Source organism: Triturus cristatus, chromosome 12, assembly GCF_964204655.1.
Source record: "Triturus cristatus chromosome 12, aTriCri1.1, whole genome shotgun sequence".
Taxonomy (NCBI): Eukaryota; Metazoa; Chordata; class Amphibia; order Caudata; family Salamandridae; genus Triturus; species Triturus cristatus.
The window spans coordinates 162997593-163020139 of NC_140595.1; the positions used below are offsets into that span (position 1 = coordinate 162997593).

At 44.1% G+C, this 22547-nt stretch overlaps 1 protein-coding gene across 1 annotated transcript in view; it reads left to right on the forward strand.

Annotated features, from left to right (window-relative positions):
• Nucleotides 1-22547, forward strand: part of LOC146772980 (rho guanine nucleotide exchange factor 11-like) — a 348342-nt gene that overhangs the window by 252959 nt on the left and 72836 nt on the right. Inside the window, 1 exon segment of the mRNA XM_085637044.1 lies at nt 10992-11087. Coding sequence (XP_085493170.1) covers nt 10992-11087 — 96 coding nt within the window.

The following is a 22547-nucleotide window of genomic DNA, read 5'->3' on the forward strand; positions in this document are numbered from 1 at the left end:
TTAACAACATTTAAGACATCTATTAGTTTTCCAGCAACCTCCCCTTATTCTTTCCTTACTATATATGTATCCCTTTTAAATGTTTAATCTATAATATCAACTGAAAACATTTCCTACCTGGACGCAGATCAGCTTCCTGCTGCTTCCTCCTCCGATGCTCTGCAAAATGGCGCATTACGTCGACGCTCACGTCCTTACGTCATCGCGTGCATCTCAATTTATGGCGGACTACTTTTTTAAATTCTACTGTAAATAAATGTTAATATATGTAAATAAAATATATATATTTTGTAATAAAAATCAAACTTACTTTGAAAAATTTATGAAAAATATGCTTATTTTTTTCATGAGTTTTAAAACAAATAAAAATGTGAAATCAAAAATTGTTTACTGTCATTATTTTAAACTAATTTTTTTAAACACCAATATTGTAATTAAATAAATGTAAATTAACTAAATATGTTCCTTACCTTGACTCTATTGTCTTTTCCCTTCAAAACTTTCTCTTACTTCACTTTCTGTACCTTCTTTTCTTGTTCCGCGGGTTGTATATTCTAAGGCTGCCAAAATAAATGAAGGACAAAGACGCTCATAGACTAAAATGGAAAAGCATGGGAATTTATTACAAAAAGTAAGTTATAAATGTTTTTTCTAATTTTAAAATTTTATTAATGATAAATTTGTAAATATATTACTCTTTTAATTTTTATAGTATTTTTTTTAATTTAAAAAATAAAATTATATTATTTTTTTAATAATTAAACCAAAAATACTCTTCCATTACTTTAAAAAAGGGCACTGTCTTTTGGACTTATAAATACTCTAGTCTTTTCATATGTGATAAAAATACTCTAGTATTTTAAATTAGGTACTCACTCATATTTATTTAAATAATAATATTAAATACTCCATTATTTTTTTTTAAAAACACATTCAATTTTGAAAAATACTCAACTCTTAAATTTGGTAATTATTAAGTATCAACTTTTAATATTTTAAAAATCTTTTAGTTTTTTAACTATCCAACAAAACATTCCTACTAAACTAAATGGCCAAGTATAAATATTAAAATACTCAAGTATTAATTTAACTGCTATCCAACCAAACATTACTACTAGACAAAATACTCAAGTCTTAATATTTTAATTAACTACTCACTTTTTAAAAATTAATATTGCTTTATTATAAATAATTAAAATACTCAAGTATTAATTTAACTACTATCCATTCAAACATTTCTACTAGACAAAATACTCTAGTATTAATATTTTGAAAAACAAATAACTTTAGTCAAATTACAAATGCTTTTTTAAAAATAATTAAACAAGAGAAATATTTTTTTAAATGGAAACACAAAGAAAAAAAAATGCGTTGTAATAGTATATGCGTTGTAAAAGTACTTACCATATAACATCTTGCGTTGTAAAGCCATGCATTGTAAATGAATGCGTTGTAAAGGCATTTTCACATAATGCGTTGTAAAGGTATATGCGTTGTAACAGTACTTACCATATAATGGCACGCGTTGTAAAAGCATGCGTTGTAAAAGTTTTTGCGTTGTAAAAAATGCGTTGTAATAGCATAGCGTTGTAAAAGTTGCGTTGTAAAGGTGGTTCCCCAGTAATTTGAGATATGACAATGATGAGGGTTGCTGCAGGTTAGCACCTGCCATAGCCTGCACTTTGGTCTCACTGACAAACCATTTAACCAAAACATGAATTAGGATAGAAGAGGAGAGCCAAGCAGCCCCAGACCCCCAGCATGTTTCAGAATCCGCAGTGGAAGAGCAGGGGGAGTTTTATGATGAGGATGAGTGATATGACCAACTCATCTTTGAGGCATCCCAAGGGGATGAGGAGACATGAAAGGACTTAGACACCGACTGTCCTGAGTACAGGCCAGACTCCATCCTTCCTCTGCCAACCCATCAGGACGACTTTATTGTGTACAATGCTGCCATTTAAAGGAGAGGAGACACTTAAAAGTACAGCTGGAAAAGGAACAGGCTCTGGAGTGCTACGTCCTGCTGAATCTTGTGTCACAGAAGAACAATCAGTTCCTGCCCCTGCTCCCTAGAATCATGGAGCAGAGGAAAGAAGCATTCAACGAGTCCGCTTCCTCTAAAGTATTACCCCAAGGGTAGAGTAGAAATATAAACCCTCTGGCCATGATTCAGTGGACAACCAGCAATGAGCTCACGGACTCTACAGCGAGGAAAGGGGCCAATGCTCCAGCAGCACAGGGATGATAAGCTGTTTGGAATGGAAGAAAGAAATATGAGGCACACACAGTGACGCACCACTCATATTATTGCTATCAACAGTAGGAGAAGGATGGACTGATGCAACATGTCCCGGTACAATACAAGAAGAGAGCCGGACAATAACACAAGCAGGAAAGACAATCTTAAACACCGTCTGCTAGCAGTCCTTAAAGCTGCTCAGGCAACCAGCAGACCCATGTGCATGGACACTACACTAAGAATGCGTGCCTTACTAAGAGTATCTGGCTTTAAACAAGAAGTCCAAGTTTCTTTTATAGGTACGCCTTTTACAGGGGAAAGCCGCACGGAGCTGCAGTGGACGACTCTCTCCAGCAGATAAAGAAATACAGTCATATGGAAAAGGCAGTGGGGCCCCTACAATTCAGGCGGTCTAACAGTAGAGGCACTCCTCCTACCAGGAGAGCAATTGAAAGAGGGAATTTCCTGCCCATTCCACAGCCACCACAGTGCACCCAAGGTGGGTGTGTAGTACTCCGTGGCCATACCCATTGCAGCGGAGTCACTCCTTCAGAGCCACGGCCTTTGTTGGTGGCAGACCAGAAGAGGATCAGCCACAGACAGCAAGTGACTCACAAGGACAAGCCCTCTGCATCAAACACTGAGGGAGTAGACTTGGAGGTTTCCTCCAGGAATGGAGGAACATCACCTATCACAAATGAGTGCTCAACATTTTAAAACTCAGTTACTGCCTAGAGTTAGAAATTATAACATTAGCTGTCAAGCTTATCAGGGGGTCTTGCAAAGGAGAGGAAATGACACTGTTAAAACAGGAATACTGAACCTCATACAGAAGGACGCAGCAGTGCAGGTACCAAAAGAGGAATAAATGACTGTACTCCCTCTGCTTCCTCATCCAGAAACAAAATTTGATATTGAGACTCATAATAGACCTGAGATTACCGGAGAAATTCATCAGACACAACATTTCAAGACAACTTCACTGTAGGAAGTCATCCCATTGCTAAAAGAAGAGGATTACATAGCAACCATCGACCTCAAGGGGCACATATTTGTACACACGGAGGAACTCCAAGCACAAGTAATCCCCCAGGTTGGTGGTACACAATTCACTCTACTAATTCAGAGTTTTACCCTTTAGTTTAAAGTTAGCACCAAGTGTGTTTATAAAATGTCTTGCAGAAGTAGCAGCTCTCTTGAGAAAGCAGGAGATAGAAGTGTACCCCTACCGAGACGATTGGATGGTAAAAGGCACACTCGCAACCTCCAGAATAGTATACAAATACTAATGGAAGTAGTGGACATACTGGGATTTTAAGTGAACAATGAGACATCCTCACGGCTCCTTATGGAGAATTAGTATAGCTGGAGCAGACCCAGTTGCGATAAAAGCATGTCTGATTCAAAAGAGAGAGAAGTCATTGACATAGCAGGTTTGTCGCTACTGGAAGAGACTGTCTGAGAGAGAGGACATGAAATTGGTGAAAATGATGGTTTCAAGCATTAAATGACTCCCATCTGCTAAACTCCATGGGAGACCCATCCAAGAATGGCTGGTGAGCCAATGGTTACTATCAGTGGAGAATCTAGTGTAAAAGTAAATACAGTAATGGATAGCAGAAAACATCACAATAGGCAGACCAAACAAACAACCAGTTCTCTCAGTGACTATCACAACAGGCTCATCCTATACTCGGTGGGGTGCATACAGAATAACCAAAAGATTTGGGGCCAATGGAACCCACAGGGAGCTTAAAAACTCATAAAAATGTTAAAACTCATAACAGACTTCTTTGACTTGAAGGACTTTCACAAACATATCAGACCGATAGTAGTACAGATCCAAAAAGACAACCCTACAGCAATATTCTTACTCATCAAATTGGGGGTGCATGAAGGCGGGGGTGCCTGGAGAGCCTCCCGAGATGTGTGCTATCCAAACTTGCACAGGGGATCTGAAAATTGACACTCCAAAGAAAGATATCACTGACAGCGATATGAATGCTGGGGCAGCAAAACATAGATGCAGACAGATTAGGTAGACAGAAGGTATCGTGAAGGAGTGGGAACTAGATCAGGGAGAGTTACAAAGAATCTTCCAAAAATGGGGAGTGCTACAGATAAACCAGTTGGCTACAAAGAATATAGAAAATGCAAAGACTTCGCGTTGCGTCCAAGTACCCACATGAAATCTGGCTTATGCTTCAATTAAGGTATGCCTATGAGCGATAGAAGCATATGCACTGGTGAATTGCATGCTTACATGTAACATCATAAAGGGATGGTATTAGCCACCTACTGGTCAATGCCAAAGATGGGGTAACAATTATGGACCCAGTAATTCTATGTTGGAATAATGCGTATCATGTGAATCTACAAAAGTTGTCTAGTTTCAAAACTATTGTTACAGATCAGTACATATTTGCTTATATAGTTTTCATAATCTCATTTTATCCTCCCACAATCAGTCAAGCTGTCCCATTGCTCCTGTTACTTCTTTTCTGAATGAGGTCATTTCTTTCTCTAATTTGTTTTGCTTTTGTCACACCTCTTGAATTTCGTTGGATTTGGCAACTTAGGGAATAATGTGAAAGGCCATTTTATGTTGCACTTTCTTGCTTAATTGTTAATATTTATGAATTTAATGGAACAAATCAAAAGTACCATTTGTGTGAAGGATAGAACTAGTGGTTCTTATAATCTGTATTTAATGTTTTTTAATTCATGTTTCAGACTTTTTAGGTGTTTTTGAACAGGCTTTGTGTATTGTCGGCTGCCTTCTGGTATGCATACGATGAATGTTTGCTGATAAATATTTGTTTTATTGGCGCAATTTTTCATAGCGTGGGCTTTCAACAGAGGAGCAGTCATGCATGTTTATAACACAAGAAGGATACAGAAGCAAAATTTGGTTGGTTACAAAAATTGTCTTGGGAATTTCGATTTTGGGGTTAACAGACAGATGCAAACATTTGTACAAACTCTGACCTGGTGGAAGTAGGTTCAGTAAAACGAAGTGACGTCTTGGGGCAAAAAACATGGTTCTCCATTTCTTCCAAAGAGGGAGTGAGGGCTCAATCTCTAGTAAAGATAAATGTAAATGAGTGTTCACGCATTGAAGGAGAAGGCCTCACTTGTTGTCTTTCCTTGAAGCATGAATCTCGAGCCCCATCATATTGTTTCTGATGGTGTGGCCTGAGAAGTTTGTGTTTCTGTCTTGTTGTTCAATGTTCTGGTGGGAATAACTTTACCAATGACGCACAGTTACCTAAACTATGAAGTACTGCCACTGGATAGTGCAGATTATATACAGGTGGTTGTTTTTACTGTTATTGTTGAGTGGTGGGTGTTTGCATGGGAGACGGCCTTCTCAATGGTAAAAGTCGAATCCAGGAGAAACCTGGAAACCTGGATTGTATTATCAACTTTGATTAATGATATGCTAAGTAGCATTATAACGGATGAGCCCCCTAAGCATGGCACACCCTTGTCTGGCTATCTAGTGGTCCAACATCACTGAACCTGTAGTTAATAGGCTCCTGCTTGAGAATTTTAGGGGTATATGTACAAGAACTGCCGCTAACTAGGGTTAGTGGTGGTTAGCGACAGTAATCTTAATGCGGCCCATCTCCGAAAACTATTGCCCCGTTAGCGATGTATTTACAATATGTCGCTACATGGTGGTAGTTTCAGGTAGCCACAGTGAAAACTGCTGCTAACACTAGTGTGAAGGCAATACAAATTCTGACGTTAGCGGGTGAAGACTGCCGAAAGGCCAATTTGCGGGCAAAAAACTTACGTTAATCAGCCCAACTCTAATGACCCAACGGTGAACATTGAACACCATCACTTCCAGTTCCACTTCCCGATCCGGACCAACTTTAACCCCAACCTCCGCGGCACCCTCGTCTACAAGCTGCCCGTGCCATGAACCCACATTCAACTATTCCATTGTAGACCTCATTGCACCCCAGGCTCTCCCATCCACTGACTACTTCCTACTAGGAGACCTCAAATTCAACCTTGATAACCCCATTGACAAGAACACCACCCCCCTCCTGGGGAATCTTGCCAACATCGGACTCAAGCTGCTAGTCACTGCACCAACCCACATAGCCGGGCACACACTCAAGCCCGTCTTCTCTGCCAGCGGGAACTTCAACTACAGCCACACCACCGAAATCTCCTGGACCAACCATCATTGTATACATCACGACTTCACCATGCCCACCTTACACCCCCGCAATTATCGCCCCCCCACTCGTCACATCTGGATCAAGGTCACTAAAGAACTTCTCGTCAACTCACTCAGCACCACCGCTCCACCAACGTCTACAGACGACAACACCTCAGCATGCAACATCCACCGATGGATCTCCAACTGCACCGACACCCTGGTACCCCTCAATTAAAGACGAGGCAAACAACACTCCAAGAAGGGCAGCTGGTTAACTCCCGCCCTCCACTAGTCCAGACGCACCTGCAGACGTCTTGAGAAGAGATGGAGCAACAACAATACCCTTGAAACTCACACAACCTTCAAATTCACTACCAAAGCACACCACACAGAGGAAGAGGAAATCTCCTGGATTGATAGGTTTTGTGCAGGTAGGTGTCCGTTCCTGCACAACATCAATCAACTCTGCAACACCATAGCCCGAGGGGGCCTGCTTTGGCGCCTGGCAGCCATTGTTCGTCAATATAGGGGGAAAATACAGACAGTTTAAAGCCACCGGTGCGTCATTTTCTTGACGTACTTGCAGCATTAATTTTGTACCACGTTGCGCCGTATTTACAAAGTGATGCATTCAGGCATATGCGTGACCTTGTGAAGCCCTGTGCCCAATATACCTGTATCAGGCATGATGTATGCAGAGAGGGCGTACTACTTAATGGCGGATGCTGTGCAGTCATGCACTGTGGCCGTGCCACTGGTGAGCTGAAGGGAAGCCAAAGGCAAGCCCATCTGCATCTCTCCACCCCTCTGCTGAGCCCAGCACCAGGGACCCTGCCTCTCGGACACTCCACCGCTACAATGCCAGCACCCTCCTCGCCCTCAACCTGGATGCCACTCCGCCTGCCATCTAGCATCACCAAAGAATACCCCTGCACCCTGTTTCTGCTGAAACTGTAAACGCAGCTCCTGCCACATCAGCCCACCAGCACCTCTTGCCGCACAGCTGACCAACAGCGCACCCGACCGGCTCAACTGCATTCTCCTTAACATGCGGTCCCTCCACAAATAGGCCACAGACACCTGGGACCTCCTCATCGTCACCTCTTCAGCCATCGCCTGCTTAACGGAAACCTGGAGCAACCTCTGCTCTGGACCAGACATCGCCATCCCTGAAAGCTACAAAGTCAGCCGCAAGGACCACCGCGACTGTCTAGGATGAGTCATTGCATTGCCATTGTCTACAAAAGCTCACCCCGACTGATCACGCACTCTAATGACTCAACGGTGACCATGGGACACCTCCACTTCCAGATCTGGACCAACCCCAACGCCACCCTCCCTGCACCCTCGTCTACAACTACTGGGACATGAACCGATATTCAACGATGCCATTATAGACCTCATTGCACCCCACGCTTTCCCATCCACTGGCTAAATCCTACTAGGAGACCTCAAGTTCAACCTTGATAACTCCAGTGAGCAGAACACCACCCCCCTCTTGGGGAACCTCGCCAACATCGGACTCGAGCAGCTCGTCACCACACCAACCCACATAGCCGAACACACGCTCGAGCGCGTCTTCTCCGCCAGCAAGAACTTCAACTGCAGTCACACCACCGAACTCTCCTGAACGACCATCATTGTATACATCACGCCTTCAACATGCCCACCAAACACCACCGCCATCATCGCACCCCAGCCGTCGCAGCTGGATCTAGGACACCAATAACTTCTCGTCAACTCCCCCAGGACCACCACTCCGCCAACACTTACAAACGGCTACATCGCAGCGTACAACATACACAGATGGATCACCGCCTGCACCAACACACTGGCACCCCTCAAGCAAAGACTAGGCAAACAGCACTCCAAGAAGGCCAACTGGTTAACTCAGTAGTCCAGATGCACCTGCAGACGTCTCGAGAAGAAATGGACCCACAACAATACTCCTAAAACTCACACAACCTTCCAATCTACCGTCAACGCACACCACACAGAAGAAGAAGAAATCCCCTGGATTGATTGGTTTTGTGGAGGTAGGTGTCCCTTCCTGCGCAACATCAATCAACTCCGCAACACCGTAGAGCAAGGGTGCTAGCATTGGAGCATGGCAGCCATTGTGCGTCAATGTAGGGGAAAAATACAAGGGGACTTATTCATGAGCCCCTTCCCACAGTTTAAAGCTGCCTGTGCGTCATTTTCTTGACGTACTTGCAGCATTAATTTTGCACCACGTCCCCCTGTATTTACAAAGTGACGTATCTAGGCACATACATGACCCTGTGAAGCCCTGTGCCACATTATACCTGCACCAGTCATGATGTATGCTAGGTGGGCGTACCCACGCAACCAAGCCTCATAGGATTGGCGTAGTGTAATCCATCAGTTTTCGCTGTGACATTTCTAGGACGCCACTGCATCAGAACCTTATGCCTGCCTCACAGCTGACGTAAGGGCCACGCAATGCCACAGGGATAGGCTGGCCCCATGCATTGCTGGAGTTGCATCATGCATGTGACACAACTGCAGCAAAGAGTGACTTTAGCTCTGACAGATACGTCAGGATTCCTAATGTATCGGTCATTAATTGCGTTTTGGAGTGAAGTACAGTGAATACAGAGCATCCATGGTGTTGCAAGAAGAGCGCAGTGAAAAGTATTGCAACACTGTTTTGTCGCTGCGTCACTTTTCATGGATGAGGCCAAGGAATGCGCCCTATTTTATTGTTGGAGCACATTTCTGCCCTTTAGTTTTGTCGCAGTGCAGGGCAGCGCAGCAACATTCCTTGCGGTGCTGTCCAGCACCAAAACCTTCTGAAAGGAGGCCCCAAATGTTTGCACCAATTTTAAGACCGGCTATTTTCTGTTCTTAAAAACGTTTTTGTACAGGAACACCCACTTTGAATATCATTTTCCTTAACTTCCTAACAGAAGTGGCGATCTTAAAAATGCACGTTTATACCAGAAGTGTGGCATGAACTGCAGTTAGCGGCAACTTGTAAATACCGTGATAAAAAAAAGTGGCTCTAACGTCAAAAGACTGAGGATACCGCAGTTAAGTCCTTGTCAGTGGCGGTTCCTCAAGGGAGTACTGCGGGGCGGTGAGGCGGGGCGGGGCAGAAGAGGGCCAGGGTGGGGGGGTAGTAAACTCCGGCATATGGCCGAACGGAGTTAAGTAAATAAATAAAACGAATTACATTGCTCGCGCTGCATCTCTGATTGGCGTTGCAGCACACACAATGTAATTAGTTGTATTTATTTATTTACTTAACTCCGTTCGGCCGTATGCCGGAGTTTACAACACCCCCACCCTTCCCCTCCCCACCCCGCCCCACTGCCCCGCAGCACTCCCTCAAGGAGCCGCCACTGATCCTTGAACATATGCTGCTTAGGGGCATATGTACAAGGATGTAGCTGAGAGGGAGGCATTAGCTGTCATGGCTTAACGCCTCACTCCCTCACTTCAGAAAAGCGTGGCTGCACCATATTTACAAGGATATGGTGCAGCCATACATTTCCGCCTGTGCTGGCGCTACACTTAGCAGTGTAGCACCAACGCAGGCACCCTTGCACTATAGTGCAAGGGTGTCTGCGTGAAGGGGAAGATTGTTTATGTATAGGAAGGTGTCCCTTCCTGCACATAAACAATCCTGAAATGCCATTTTGTGAGTTCTATGTGTGCTGTTACAAAATGTAATTTTTTTTTTAGAATTGTTTATTTGCAGGAAGGGTCACCTTCCTCCACATAAACAATCCAAGGCATTTTGCTTTTTCTATGTGTGTTGCACAAGGCAGCACACATGGAAAAAGCAAAAATAAAGCATTTTTCCTTGTTTCACCAACTTAAGGCCAGGTTTTTCCTGGTCTTAATTTTGGCGCTGCCTCTTATTTACGCTGCCCTTGTAATTAGGAGGCAGTGTTGAAAACAATGGGTGTTGCTGTGAAACGCCCACTGCTACACCCACTGCCCACCCTTTTCACACTGAGCAGAGCATGAAAAGGGGTCTTATTAGCAGGACAGCGTTAAGCCACATTAGGTGGCTTAACGCTGTCTTGTAAATAAGGCAAAGCTCCTATTGCCACAGAAACATCACAAAAAGTGAGGTTACCATGGCAATAGGGGCTTGTACATATCGATTTAAGGACATTTTAGAATATTTGACAGCGCTTTACTGAAGATCAAAATAAAATTTAAAAACGCCAAATGCCCACATTGAGCTAAAAAAGAAATCACGTGTGCACACTTGTGTGTAATTCTTTAATTAGTCACTCACTAAACCAGGAATCACTTCTAACGAGACAGCAGCTCTGAATAGCCTTCATGTTGAAAATGTATGTGTTAAAAACGTATCTTGGTGCAAGCAGAGTGTTTTCTGTGTTTTTTCGGTTTATTTCCTCTTCTCACCTCACTATGCTGTATAACAGAACTACCAGTCTTGTTGCTCCTTTTCTGGCTTTCTGTAAGAGAACCCTTCTCCCTCGTTTTCTTGTTGTCAGTCAGACATTGATGTTTTAATTTGATAATTTACCTTGCCTGATGCCTATTTCTATGGACTTATTTCTTCATTTAAAGGTGGAAAAATCAAATTGAAGAAGCAGTGAAAGGTGCAATTAGGCCCTCCTGTGGCCGAGAGCAGGAATTGGTCCATCACACGCCTCCTCCTGTCAGGTGAATAATGCTAAGTTAGCTGGTTGAAATAAATTCTAGACTGAACAATGTTTTAAGGATCACGAGTTACGTGCACTGTCTCACATTGTTTAGGTACTTCAACCGGTGCCCTAGAAAAATCAGCAAAAATCTAATTGCGGAACTATGCTATTTTAGAGGTTTGGGGCCAGATGTACGACCATTCACTTTTGCGAGTCGCAAATTGCGTTGAATTGCGACTCACAAAAGTGAATGTACAACAGTGTCTCAGACACTGTTTGCGATTCCCAATGGGGTTGCAAATGGCATGCCTCGTTAATATTCATGAGGCAAGCGCAATTTGCGTCCCCATTGGGAATGGCTTACACTCCCAGGGATGGTGGCCTGTTGGGTCAGCAGACCACCATGTCTGGGACTGCTTTGCAAATAAATCAGTTTTTTCTCTTTTTTAAATGCAGCCCGTTTTCCATAAAGGAAAACGGGATGCATTTAAAAAAGAAAAATGAAACTTTTCAGTTTCATTTTTTAAGGGCAGGCAGGGGTCCCTGGGACCACTGCCTGTTCTTAAAAAGTATTTTCTTACACACTCACAGAGTGGTTCACCTACAATGGTACATGGCAGTGAGTCTCAGTATTAGGAAGGGACGCACCTTCCTAATAGCGAGAGTCGTAAACGCTATTTTGCGAGTCAGTGACTCGCAAAATAGCGTTGGTACATGCCATGACCCTTTTTTGCAGTCTCAAACGGGCCAATCTCCCGTTCACGAGCGCAAAAAAGGGTCGTACATCTGGCCCTTGGATGCTTCACTTACGCTGACTCAGTGCTTTCGGCCTACACTAATAAGTGGGGAAAAAAATATTCCTACATGATCATATTGCTGGTCTCTCTATCATTTAAGGCCTTATTACGAGTTTGGCGGTCCTCCTGAGGCACTGCTCGCAGGAGAACAGCCAAAGCTGTGGTGCGCCTGCCTGCTGGATTACAATTGTAATCAATGGCGGCCGGCGCTGCGGTGTTCTCCTGTCGGTGGGCTGTTATGATCATGGGAGAGCATAACATACAGCCCGCCACCTTGACAGCGCCTGCATGCTTGCCATACCATACAGGGACAGGGATGCAATTCTCGGGGGGACACAACATGCGCCCCCCTGCATGCCCCCCCAGAGGCAGCATGGGGACTCTGTTAGGGCCCCCTTTCCATGATAGGCTCATCGCCTTAAAAAGGGTGGTGAATAGGCAACTCAGAATATGCCGGTGGTGCTGCAGCATATTCCAGCTCCTGACCGCTACACGACAGCCGCGGGATCCTGAATTCCCAGGCGGATATATCGGTCCTGTGGCGCTACGACCTCCACACTCATAATACTGTGGGCGGGCCTGCAGTGTGGTGGTGGTCGGACCACCACCGTGAGTGCAGCTGTCCTATGGACCCCAGTACTCGTAATAAGGCCCTTGGTGTTATTTACATCAACGTACGCCTAGTCACCACTATAGTGATTGCGATTCGTAACATCATGGGAGTCTATTCTGTGTGTGTCCTGCTTTTGCTTTATTGCTAAAGCTTTCACCTGCCTGGGTGACACACTTTTGAAAGAGAGGAGCCCATAGGCTTTCTAAACCCATGCAACTGTCTTAGGCTTTAACTGAAATCACAGTTTATGAATGAGAGGTCACTGCTTCGTAATGGACAGAAGGCGAGAAGACAGTAGATTATCAGGTAACTTTGAAATTAGGGTTTAAGATCCTATCTATTCTCCTAGAACAGACTGTCAGTATATGGGAGATTTATGTATTGCAAGATGAATGTATAAGGTGCGTTACATGCTGGCCTTGTGCATCTATTTTAGCCACAATATTTATTTATTTGGGAATTTTATAAAGCGTTGTATGTCTTCTGTCAGTTGCTTTAAAGTGTTGAAAGTCTTCTTGACACAATCCTCTTTTAGGGTAGTTTTTATCAGATAAGTGAGCTATAACCGTGTCCGATATTCTTTAGTTGTGACTTGTTTACTACAAAAGCAGGTAATGGTATAAAAGGTTTTCAGATGTTTTTGAAACAGCATGTGGTTTGATTCAGTTCTCAGATTTGAGTTTAGGGTATTCCAAATCTTAAGGACTTGAATCTGCCTCTCTGTTTGAGTAATTTGAGGTGATGAGGTGGGCATTGCTCCTTACCCACATTCATTTTGACACTCTAGATTCTGATGGATGATTCTAACTGCTTGCCTTTTGAATGCCCGAAGGTATCAGTCTGAATCTAGAAACGTTTTTAGCAATTGCTCCGATGCGGCGATAGGTGGCGCCATCAGACTTTGCCTGAGCTTTGTTGCTCCTCCACAATTGTTGGCAGGAAGCCATATATGTGAAGAAGTCTTGCTCATAAACATCGACTCCTTTATTTCCTCATTCTTTGAAGGTGATCCAGAACTTCACTAGTGAACTTCGTCAGTGTCTTACCTACTTTTAAAAACTAATTATTTTAAAGATGTTTTGCAAGGGATCTAGGGCTGCATGTTTCAATCAGTCCCGCGCCTACAGAAAGCAAATTGTCTGGCACAGACCCACATGACATCTGTTCTCAGTGTCTTGGATGTAGGCAAGATTCAAAGTTATTGAACAAATGCTCTCTTATGAGTCTGTAGGCCTTTAGAGAGCGTATGACAACATTGTATGGCACAGAGCCCAAAAAATTGTACTGCTTGTACTGCTATAAGTCGAGTTCTCCATCCTCTGGTAAGTCTAGTGCAAGGCTGTTAGAAATCTCATTGTAAACACAAGAACACAAGAAGTGCAGATAGTAGGCCTCCCCACATTCCTCATGGCAGACTTCAGCCCTGTTCCACAGATAGAGCCCATGCGCTCAGAAATTTCCTGACAATCCTAGTCTCCGCAGCAGGTGGAGGCCTTTTAGGAGGGAGATGCTGTGAGAAAGTGGCTCTGTATATTCTGTTCTCAAATAGGTACAGTGTGCACAGAGTCCACAATCCCCAGAGGTTTGGCAGAGGCTAAAGTTAGATATAACCTTACTCTCTAAAGTGGTAGCTTGGTCGAGCAGTAAGGCAGTATCAGAGGACAGTGTAAAGCATTTGTCGTACACTCCTAGTCAGCAAATGGTCTCACACACTCAAGAACTGAACTCTAGGTCAATGGTTTGTATAAAAAAAAATGGTTGTTTTATGTTAGAACCAACAATAGTTATCAAAATATACTTTCTCAGAATGAGATGCTTTAGTTAAATACTTTGGCTTTGCAATAGGCAATTGACTTGTGCAGGTAATAGTTACAGTTTGTTGCAATAGGCAACACAATTTTAAACACAATAATACATTGAGCTCAATGGGAATTTTAAGTTATATGCAAATGATTACTTTCAAGATTACTTTTCTAACTCCAGGACTGGATACTAGATTCAGTCCTGGGACAGTTCTTGGAAACAAGTGAGTAAATTCGTTTTAGTTACTGCTGTGATTTTTAAGCAATATTTTGCTATTTTAAAAGTTGACACTTAGAAACTTTTTCTGATCAAATTACCAATGTTATCCTATGGAAGGAAATTCACTTAGCAGGTAAGTGGGGTTATGGTTACTTTTTCTAGGTCAGTGTTGGATCCTAGATCCAGCACTAGTGTACCACCTGTAAGCAGTTGAGAAACTGCGTTTAAGTTATACAGGCGATTTTTAAGGAATATTCATAAGTTTACAAAATCGACACTTAGAAGAAATTTCATAGAAAAACAGTCAATGGTTCCCTATGGAAGAAAATTCAAGTTACAGGTAAAGTATGTTCTCGTTACTTTTGTAATCCAGTGCGGGGCTCCTAGGCTCAGTATTGGAACATCTATCTACAACAGGTAAGTAATTACGTTTTCACAGTTGGTACGATTTTTAAAGAATATTTGTAGTTTGCAAAAATCGACAGAAGAAATTTCACAGAAAAACAGTCAATGATTTCCTACGGGAGAAAATTGAGTTAGAGGTAAGTACGGGTGTGAGTACTTTTCAGGGTCAGTGCTGGGCACCAAGATCCAGCACTGGTATATCTCCTAATAGAAGGTGAGTATTTCCGTTTTCGTTACTCGGTTGATTTTAGGTGAATATTTTAAAGTTTAGAAACTCCACACTTAGAAGAAATTTCAGAGAAAACCAGTCAATGTTACCCTATGGAAGAAAAGTGAGTTATCGGCCTTTGGGTAAGTACTCGACTGGCAGAGTTAAGGTTCTGGGCACAGACTCAGGGGTCTCCCAGGGTTAGGTAAGTACAGTTGTTACACCCTCAGAAGCACAGGGGCAGCCGGGTGCAGAGTGAGTTAGGCCCAATGTTATCCTATGGGAGGCAGGGGGGCCTTGGTTGGTGGCTGCTGACTAGCAGGCCACGTGGCTGTGGGAGCTGGGCTCCTGGTCACTTGCTCAGGGCAAATGGGGAAGTAGGTAGGGGTAGAAGTTACACTGCCAGGGCCACTCGGACAGCTGGGTGCAGGGTGCTTTTGAGCCTTCGGGCGCTCAATGGATTTCAGTGGGAAAGCGCCAGGTTGAACAATGGCTGCAAGCTCGGGGAGGAAGACTCTTCAGGTGCCACCACCACTTCGAGAGGTAAGTTGGGTAGTTGGAGGATGGGTAGGTACCCAGGAGTTGGACACAGGGGGCCTCAGGGCACCGGGTGCAGGGGTGCCTTTTGATGTCGGGAAATAAATCTTGCCCTCTGTTGAGCGCGGTTGGGGGGGTATCTGGTTCTGAGGCTGCAGGCGTTGTCAGGAGCGTCCTTTGGCGCCAGATTCGGGCTCACAGTCGTCGGGGGGACGTCCCCAGGGTCTTTGTTCACTCCGGCACAGGCCAGGCTTGGTGGATGCAGAGTGTTCCGGGCTGATGCCAGGGGTTAGCAATTTGCTTTGACCAGAGTCACTGCTCGTGGGAGTCCCAGTCTTGGTAGAGTCTCAAGGTGGTCAGGTCCTCCGGGGTTTTTGATGTTGCTGACCACTGAAGGCTCCGGAGTTCCACAGGAGCAGGTTCAAGGATCAACAGGACGGTAGGGCTGGGGCCAAGTCAGTTGATGTTGTCCTTTTGTTAGCAGCTGCGCGGCGCGTCTTCTGGTTTCTTGATCTTCTTGCTTGTTGTTTAATCGTGATCTGAGGAAGGAAGGTTCAGGGTGCCCCTAAATACTAAATTTAGGGGTGTTACAGGTAGGGAAAGGGCAGGGACCACTGGGTCCCTGCCCTGGGGTGGATACACCCCCTATCCTGCCAATCTCCTGTGGGAGGGGGCAGTGGCATAGTCCTGATTGGGCAGGGCTCCCCATCTTCAAGATGGCAAGTGCCCGGGGATGTGCTTCACCTCGCCTCCCCCACCTGAGGGGTAGGGTTGGCAGAGGCTGGCACACCCCCTGTCCTTCCTTGGGGTTTCCGGCCAGTCTTCCCGCCAGAGAGGGGGTTGAGAACCGGTAGGGGCCAGTTGCTGGGTACAGCAAGTGGCCTGGAGAAGCTCACAAAGGCAGAATGCCTTTGAAGCTTCCCCTGCCCATCCTGGGGGAGGAGACTTTGCACCTCACCCAGGATGTGCATTGTTGCAGCCCCAGGAGAGCAGATGGCCCTCTACCCAGCGGTCCAGCAACCTGTCTGCTGTGTGGCAGCCTAGGCAGCCCCTCAGACAAGATGTGGATTGTAGGTTAGGTTCAGGGGGCATCTCTAAGATGCCCTCTGTCGTGCATCTTACAGTAAATCCCACACTGGCATCAGTGTGGGTTTACTCTGCTGAGAAGTTTGGAACCAAACTTCTCAGTCTTCAGTGTAGCCATCATGGTGCTGTGGAGCTCATATTGACGACCTACCAGCACCATATACTATTAATGGCAGCACTGCACTTACAGTTCCCAGAAATGGACCTGGGTACTGTAGCGGCACAGGGCTCATGCACCTGTGCCCACACCTCTGGCATAGGGCACCCAGCTAGAGGGGTGACTGAGGTAGGCCAGGGCAGTGTGTGTTGTGGGCATGGCACAGAGGGATGTGTGCCATGTCGACTCTTTGTTTTCTTCTGCACCCAGACACTCAGCCTGCAAAGGCAGTGTGTGTGTGTGTGTCAGGGTACAGGGCCTCTAAGGGTGGCACAATAAGTGCTGCTGCCCTTAGGGGCCTTCTCTGGTCACAAGGCCCTGGGCACCTAGGGTACCATTTACCAGGGGCTGACAGGTGAGCAGAGATGCCAATTGGGTTTTGGCTGTTAGGCAGTTTTTAGGGAAGGAACACAGGCCCTGGGCACCTGATTTGCTGGAGCCCAGGGCACAACAAGGAAAAGTGCATCAGTTATCAGGCAACAAAGGGGGGGGGGGGGGGTTACTGCAACAGAAACCTACATTCTTACAGATGCTGCAGCCTCTCTGGAGAATTCAAGATTCTCCTGGAGTACTCTTTGGCCCCTGAATCTGCAGGGAAGCAAGTCAGACCTCTGCTTAAAGCCCCTGCTCCAGCACCAATTAACCCCATTAGACCTCTGTATGTGCCCTCACCAGCGCTGAACCACACCTTCACTTAATTGCTGGAGGCCAGCGCCTTCCCCCTCCCCGGCTCCAGCTTCATTGTCACAGATTCTATGTCCAACCATGACACTGACCTCTGGTATGCAACTGAACTCAGCTAGATCTCAGCCAATGTCTCTTTATGAGCTTACCAAGGCATTGGCAGTTAAGTTAGAAGACCGTCTTCGGAAGTGCATTCGTCTTGGCATCTGTATTTCTGAGATTTGAGACATTATTTGGCCAAATATAGATGGCATAGGCGACCCTCAGGATGTTCCACATGATGGAGATGATGAGGCAGACTGTTTGTTTCCTTCTAACTGTACTTATGATGGACTATACATAGATTTCCAAAATGCTTGTTGGCTCTTTTGCTGTGGTGGGAGGTATTATTGCAAGGAAGATCCACAACTCGGAGAAGTGAAATACTTTATTTTGTGAGCAGCCTGAAGTATAGATTGCAGCAGGCAAAATCACCAATGTTCCTTTCCACCATTACCCCATCGTTGTCTCTTCAGTGTTCTGTGCATAATCACAAAACCCTCACTACATTGCAGGTTCCACGCATTGATGACCTTACCAACAAGTCCACAACACATCCCCCTCTTTATTATAAAAAACAAAGACATATATAAAAAAACACATCAAAATTGATTAACTTCAAGTTGGAAACGAAAACACACACATCAAAGATAATAACACTACAACCTAAATAAAAATAAGAAAAACCAAAATAAATCACAAAATGCAATATATATATTACCATGTGCATAATCTTCTAAACATTTTGAAAGATTCCTAATTATTTAGTCAACATCATGTCCACCATCATGTGTATTCATGTTCTCATTACTAGTCCTAGAAGTGACTCCAGACTTCTCAGCACTCCCACCATTAGCTTCTTCCAACACTACTTCCCTCTCTTCAGTCATCACACCCTCACTGCTCACCTCCAAAATATCCGAACCTGCAGGTACCTCGTGTTCCCTTTCATTGCCGATCATCTTTCCATCATCTCAAAATCCTCCAACAAGTCAGCATCAAAGTTATGTGACTCCACATGAACACTCTTCCATATCTCATTTGGGTCCACAGCCACTCGATTAAGATTCCATACTTTACCATTAGGCAACCACACTCAATTACACACTACTTCAAAAACGCCCTCCAGTTCATAAACCGACAATCCCCTTTAGGTACAAAACCTGGTTTCTTAATCAGAACCCAGTCACCCACTTTAACCTTCACCCATTTTTAACCTCTCAGTATCTTAATACAACTTACTTTTATCATGACTCTCTCTTATTTTTCCCCACACTCCTTCAACAGACCACTATTCCACACCTATATGAAATACCCATCCAGGTGTAAACTTGGTCCTAGGACTCCTACCTCTCATCATAAATTGAGATACTCAGGTCGATCGATTATTAGTAACTCTGCAAGCCCAAACCATTTTACCCAGGTGAGTAATCCCATCCTCATTACTTGCCATAGCTAACTGTATGATATCTTTGATCACACAGTTAAATCTGTCTACCATACCATTGCCACTGGAATTGTTTAGTGCAGTGGTCTTATGTTTCACACCAGTGCTTTCAAAATAAAGCTTAGTTTTATTGGAGACAATTTCATCCCATTGCCACTGAAAATGGTGGCAAAAATGCCTTCGGATGTAAAAATATGATCCAGGAATTCACAAACTGCATCCGTATCTGCCTTTTTTACCACCTTCACGGAAGGCCATCGGGAAAAGAAGTCAATTAAAACCAACACATACTTCTGAGGATTCTCAGAAGGGTCCTACAATGCCACTGATTCCCACAGATGCTCTGGAATCAAACATATACTCATAGGTGGTGTTAAAGTCTGTAAAGATGTAAGAGCCAAAACACAATTGTAGCACTCTCTTACATATCTTTCCACCACAAGATCCATACCTGGTCACCAAAACATCTTCTTCACAAAAGACTTGTTCTAGTAATTCCAGAATGCTCCTCATGCTCCAAACTGATAACCAAGCTTGTAATGGAGTTTCATGTTCTCTCAAAATTGTCCCACTTTCAACAGTCAAGTCAGACCTTATCTCCCAGAATGGTTTCAGAGATTGATCTATACCCTCTTTCCTTGGCCAACCATCACCCAAGTAAGTCATATCTGCATGTAAAACGTTATCCTTCTTATATTTCCCACTCCATTATTATCTGACAGCAGGCATGCCACTATCAGGCACTTTGAAAATTCTACTGTAAAACCCTTGGATTCCAGAATTTGTAATGCCTTCATCAACCTGTTATCTTATTCTTACCTGGTTGGACCAAAAACAGAAATATAATCTTAGAAAACCTTTACACCTTTTCCTTCCCAAAAAATGAAACATTAATCATTGAAAGACTGCAGCCGCTAATGCTTGGCAAAATGGCATTCGCTTAACTTGGAAACACCCATCAGGGGTAACAAAAGATGAACATTTCTGAAATCCTGAGCTAAAGAAATTTGGTGGCCTGCTGACAATAGGTCAATGGTGGAAAACCACTTGGCACCTCTGACACAAGTTACCATTTCATTAATTCTTGGCAGAATTGATCCACACTTATATTGTTGTTCAGATGGCATAAGTCAACACACAACAATTTTTGACATTGCTTGGTCTAGCCACTACTAATGGGGCAACCCAATCAGAGGCTTCTATTGGTTCAATGACCCCAAAGAAACCAGCTTCTCCAGCTCTTCAGAGACTTCATCCCTAACCATGAAAGGATTGTTCCTTACCTTGTGGACCTTAGGTCTAGCATCATCCTTCAAAACAATTCTGCTCTCAAATCCTTTTAAATGCCCCAACCTTCCACTAAAAACCTTTGGAAATCATTTGAGCATATTATTGACCATGTGCACTCCTTTATCAATCACCAACACGTGCTCTCTGCTATTAGGATCAAGCACAATGTGAACATTTCCATGGTCAAACTAACCTAACACAGGCGGTCCTTTCATAGCAACATACAATTTGCCACGGTCCGCCTATTCTTGTGGTGGAAGTGGTGTAATTTGCAAGTTTGCAATTAAAAGTCTAAAATTGAGCATTCTCCCGATATGCGGTGAATCCTTTTGGATACTTTGGTGGTTGAATTATTACACGAGGGCCAGTCCAACCTCGACACCCACTGTCTAATAGAGCGCGCTTCCACAGACTAACTGATGTCATTTGAGATGTCATCTGTGATGTCATCAGCGATGTCACTGACCATGTCTTGAATGATGCAATATGTGACATCATCAGCAGTGCATTGCGGGCGCGCGAGTTATAGTTAGCAGAACTAACTATAACAGAGGAATTTCTATGGTTTTGTACAAGTGAAATGGCCAGCTAACTATAACACCCCTGAAACCTATGTTTTTTTTTTCTGTGAATTTCTAAGGTTTTTTAAATGCTAATTTCTAACTATAACGTCTCTGAAACCTATGGTTTTTTTCAGTGAATTTCAAAGCTTTTTTAAATGCTGATTTCTAACTATAACGTCTCTGAATCCTGTGTTTTTTTTCAGTGAACTTCAAAGGTTTTATAAATGCTAATTTTTAATTGTGATAGTAGTTATAGCTATTTTTTGTACTGATTTTCTACCGTTTTTTAACTGTTTATTTATAAATATTTTATTCATTAAATAACATATATTTTTCTGAAAATTGCACAATTTTTTTTTTTTTAAATCAAACTGAAATATTGATTAATTTTTCTGTTTTCATTTTTTATTTTAATGTATTTATATTATTTTCTTTAAAAAAAATGATTCTTCCCTTTTTTTTTAGAGTCGCACACTCAAAGCGTACACATCACGGTGGGTGCGCGGATTCTAGCCGCCATTTTAGAAAAGTCGTGAAGGATCCGCGTACGGTGTGCTACGGCTGCATGTTTTTCAGCTACATCATACGTGATGTGCGCGATTGGTATGCGACCAGTCTGTGACTCCTGCTCCCGCGCATTCGCGACACATGCGTATTACGGTACGAGATGCTTGCGCGGTGATGGGTTCCGCGTGACGTCATATACGTGTTGGGGCGCGATGGGGTCGCGACTCCCGCAAAAAAATGTTATGTTGCAAAATGATATGTATGTGTCTTTAATATACATATTAGGGCAAGAGATTATCTAAGATATTCATAAAAATAATATATTTGTACTTATAATAAACATATTATTTTTAAATATATTTTTGCGAAGTCGGGTGCATGCATCATGAGAGCAGAGAACCAGGTCAGCAGAGCTGCTGTAGAGCCAGAGAAACCAGGTCAGCAGAGCCATTGTAGAGCCAGAGAACCAGGTCAGCAGAGCTTCTCTAGAGCCTGAGAAGCAGGTCAGCAGAGCTGCTCTAGAACCAGAGACCCAGGTCAGCAGAGCTCCTCTAGAGCCAGAGACCCAGGTCAGCAGAGCTGCTCTAGAGGCCGAGAACCAGGTCAGCAGAGCTGCTGTAGAGCCAGAGAAACAAGGTCAGCAGAGCTGCTTTAGAGGGAGAGAACCAGGTCAGCAGAACTGCTTTAGAGCCAGAGAACCAGGTCAGCAGAGCTGCTCTACAGCCAGAGAACCAGGTCAGCAGAGCTGCTTTGAAGCCATAGAACCAGGTCAGCAGAGCTGCTCTAGAGGCAGAGAACCAGGTCAGCAGAACTGCTTTAGAGCCAGAGAACCAGGTCAGCAGAGCTCTTTAGAGGGAGAGAGCCAGGTCAGTACAGCTGCTTTAGAGCCAGAGAGCTAGGTCAGCAGAGCTGCTCTAGAGCAAGAGAACCAGGTCAGCAGAGCTGCTTTAGAGAGAGAGAATCAGGTCAGCAGAGCTGCTTTAGAGCCAGAGAACCAGGTCAGCAGAGCTGCTCTAGAGCCAAAGAAGCAGGTCAGCAGAGCTGTTCTAGAACCAGAGACCCAGGTCAGCAGAGCTGCTCTAGAGCCAAAGACCCAGGTCAGCAGAGCTGCTCTAGAGGCCGAG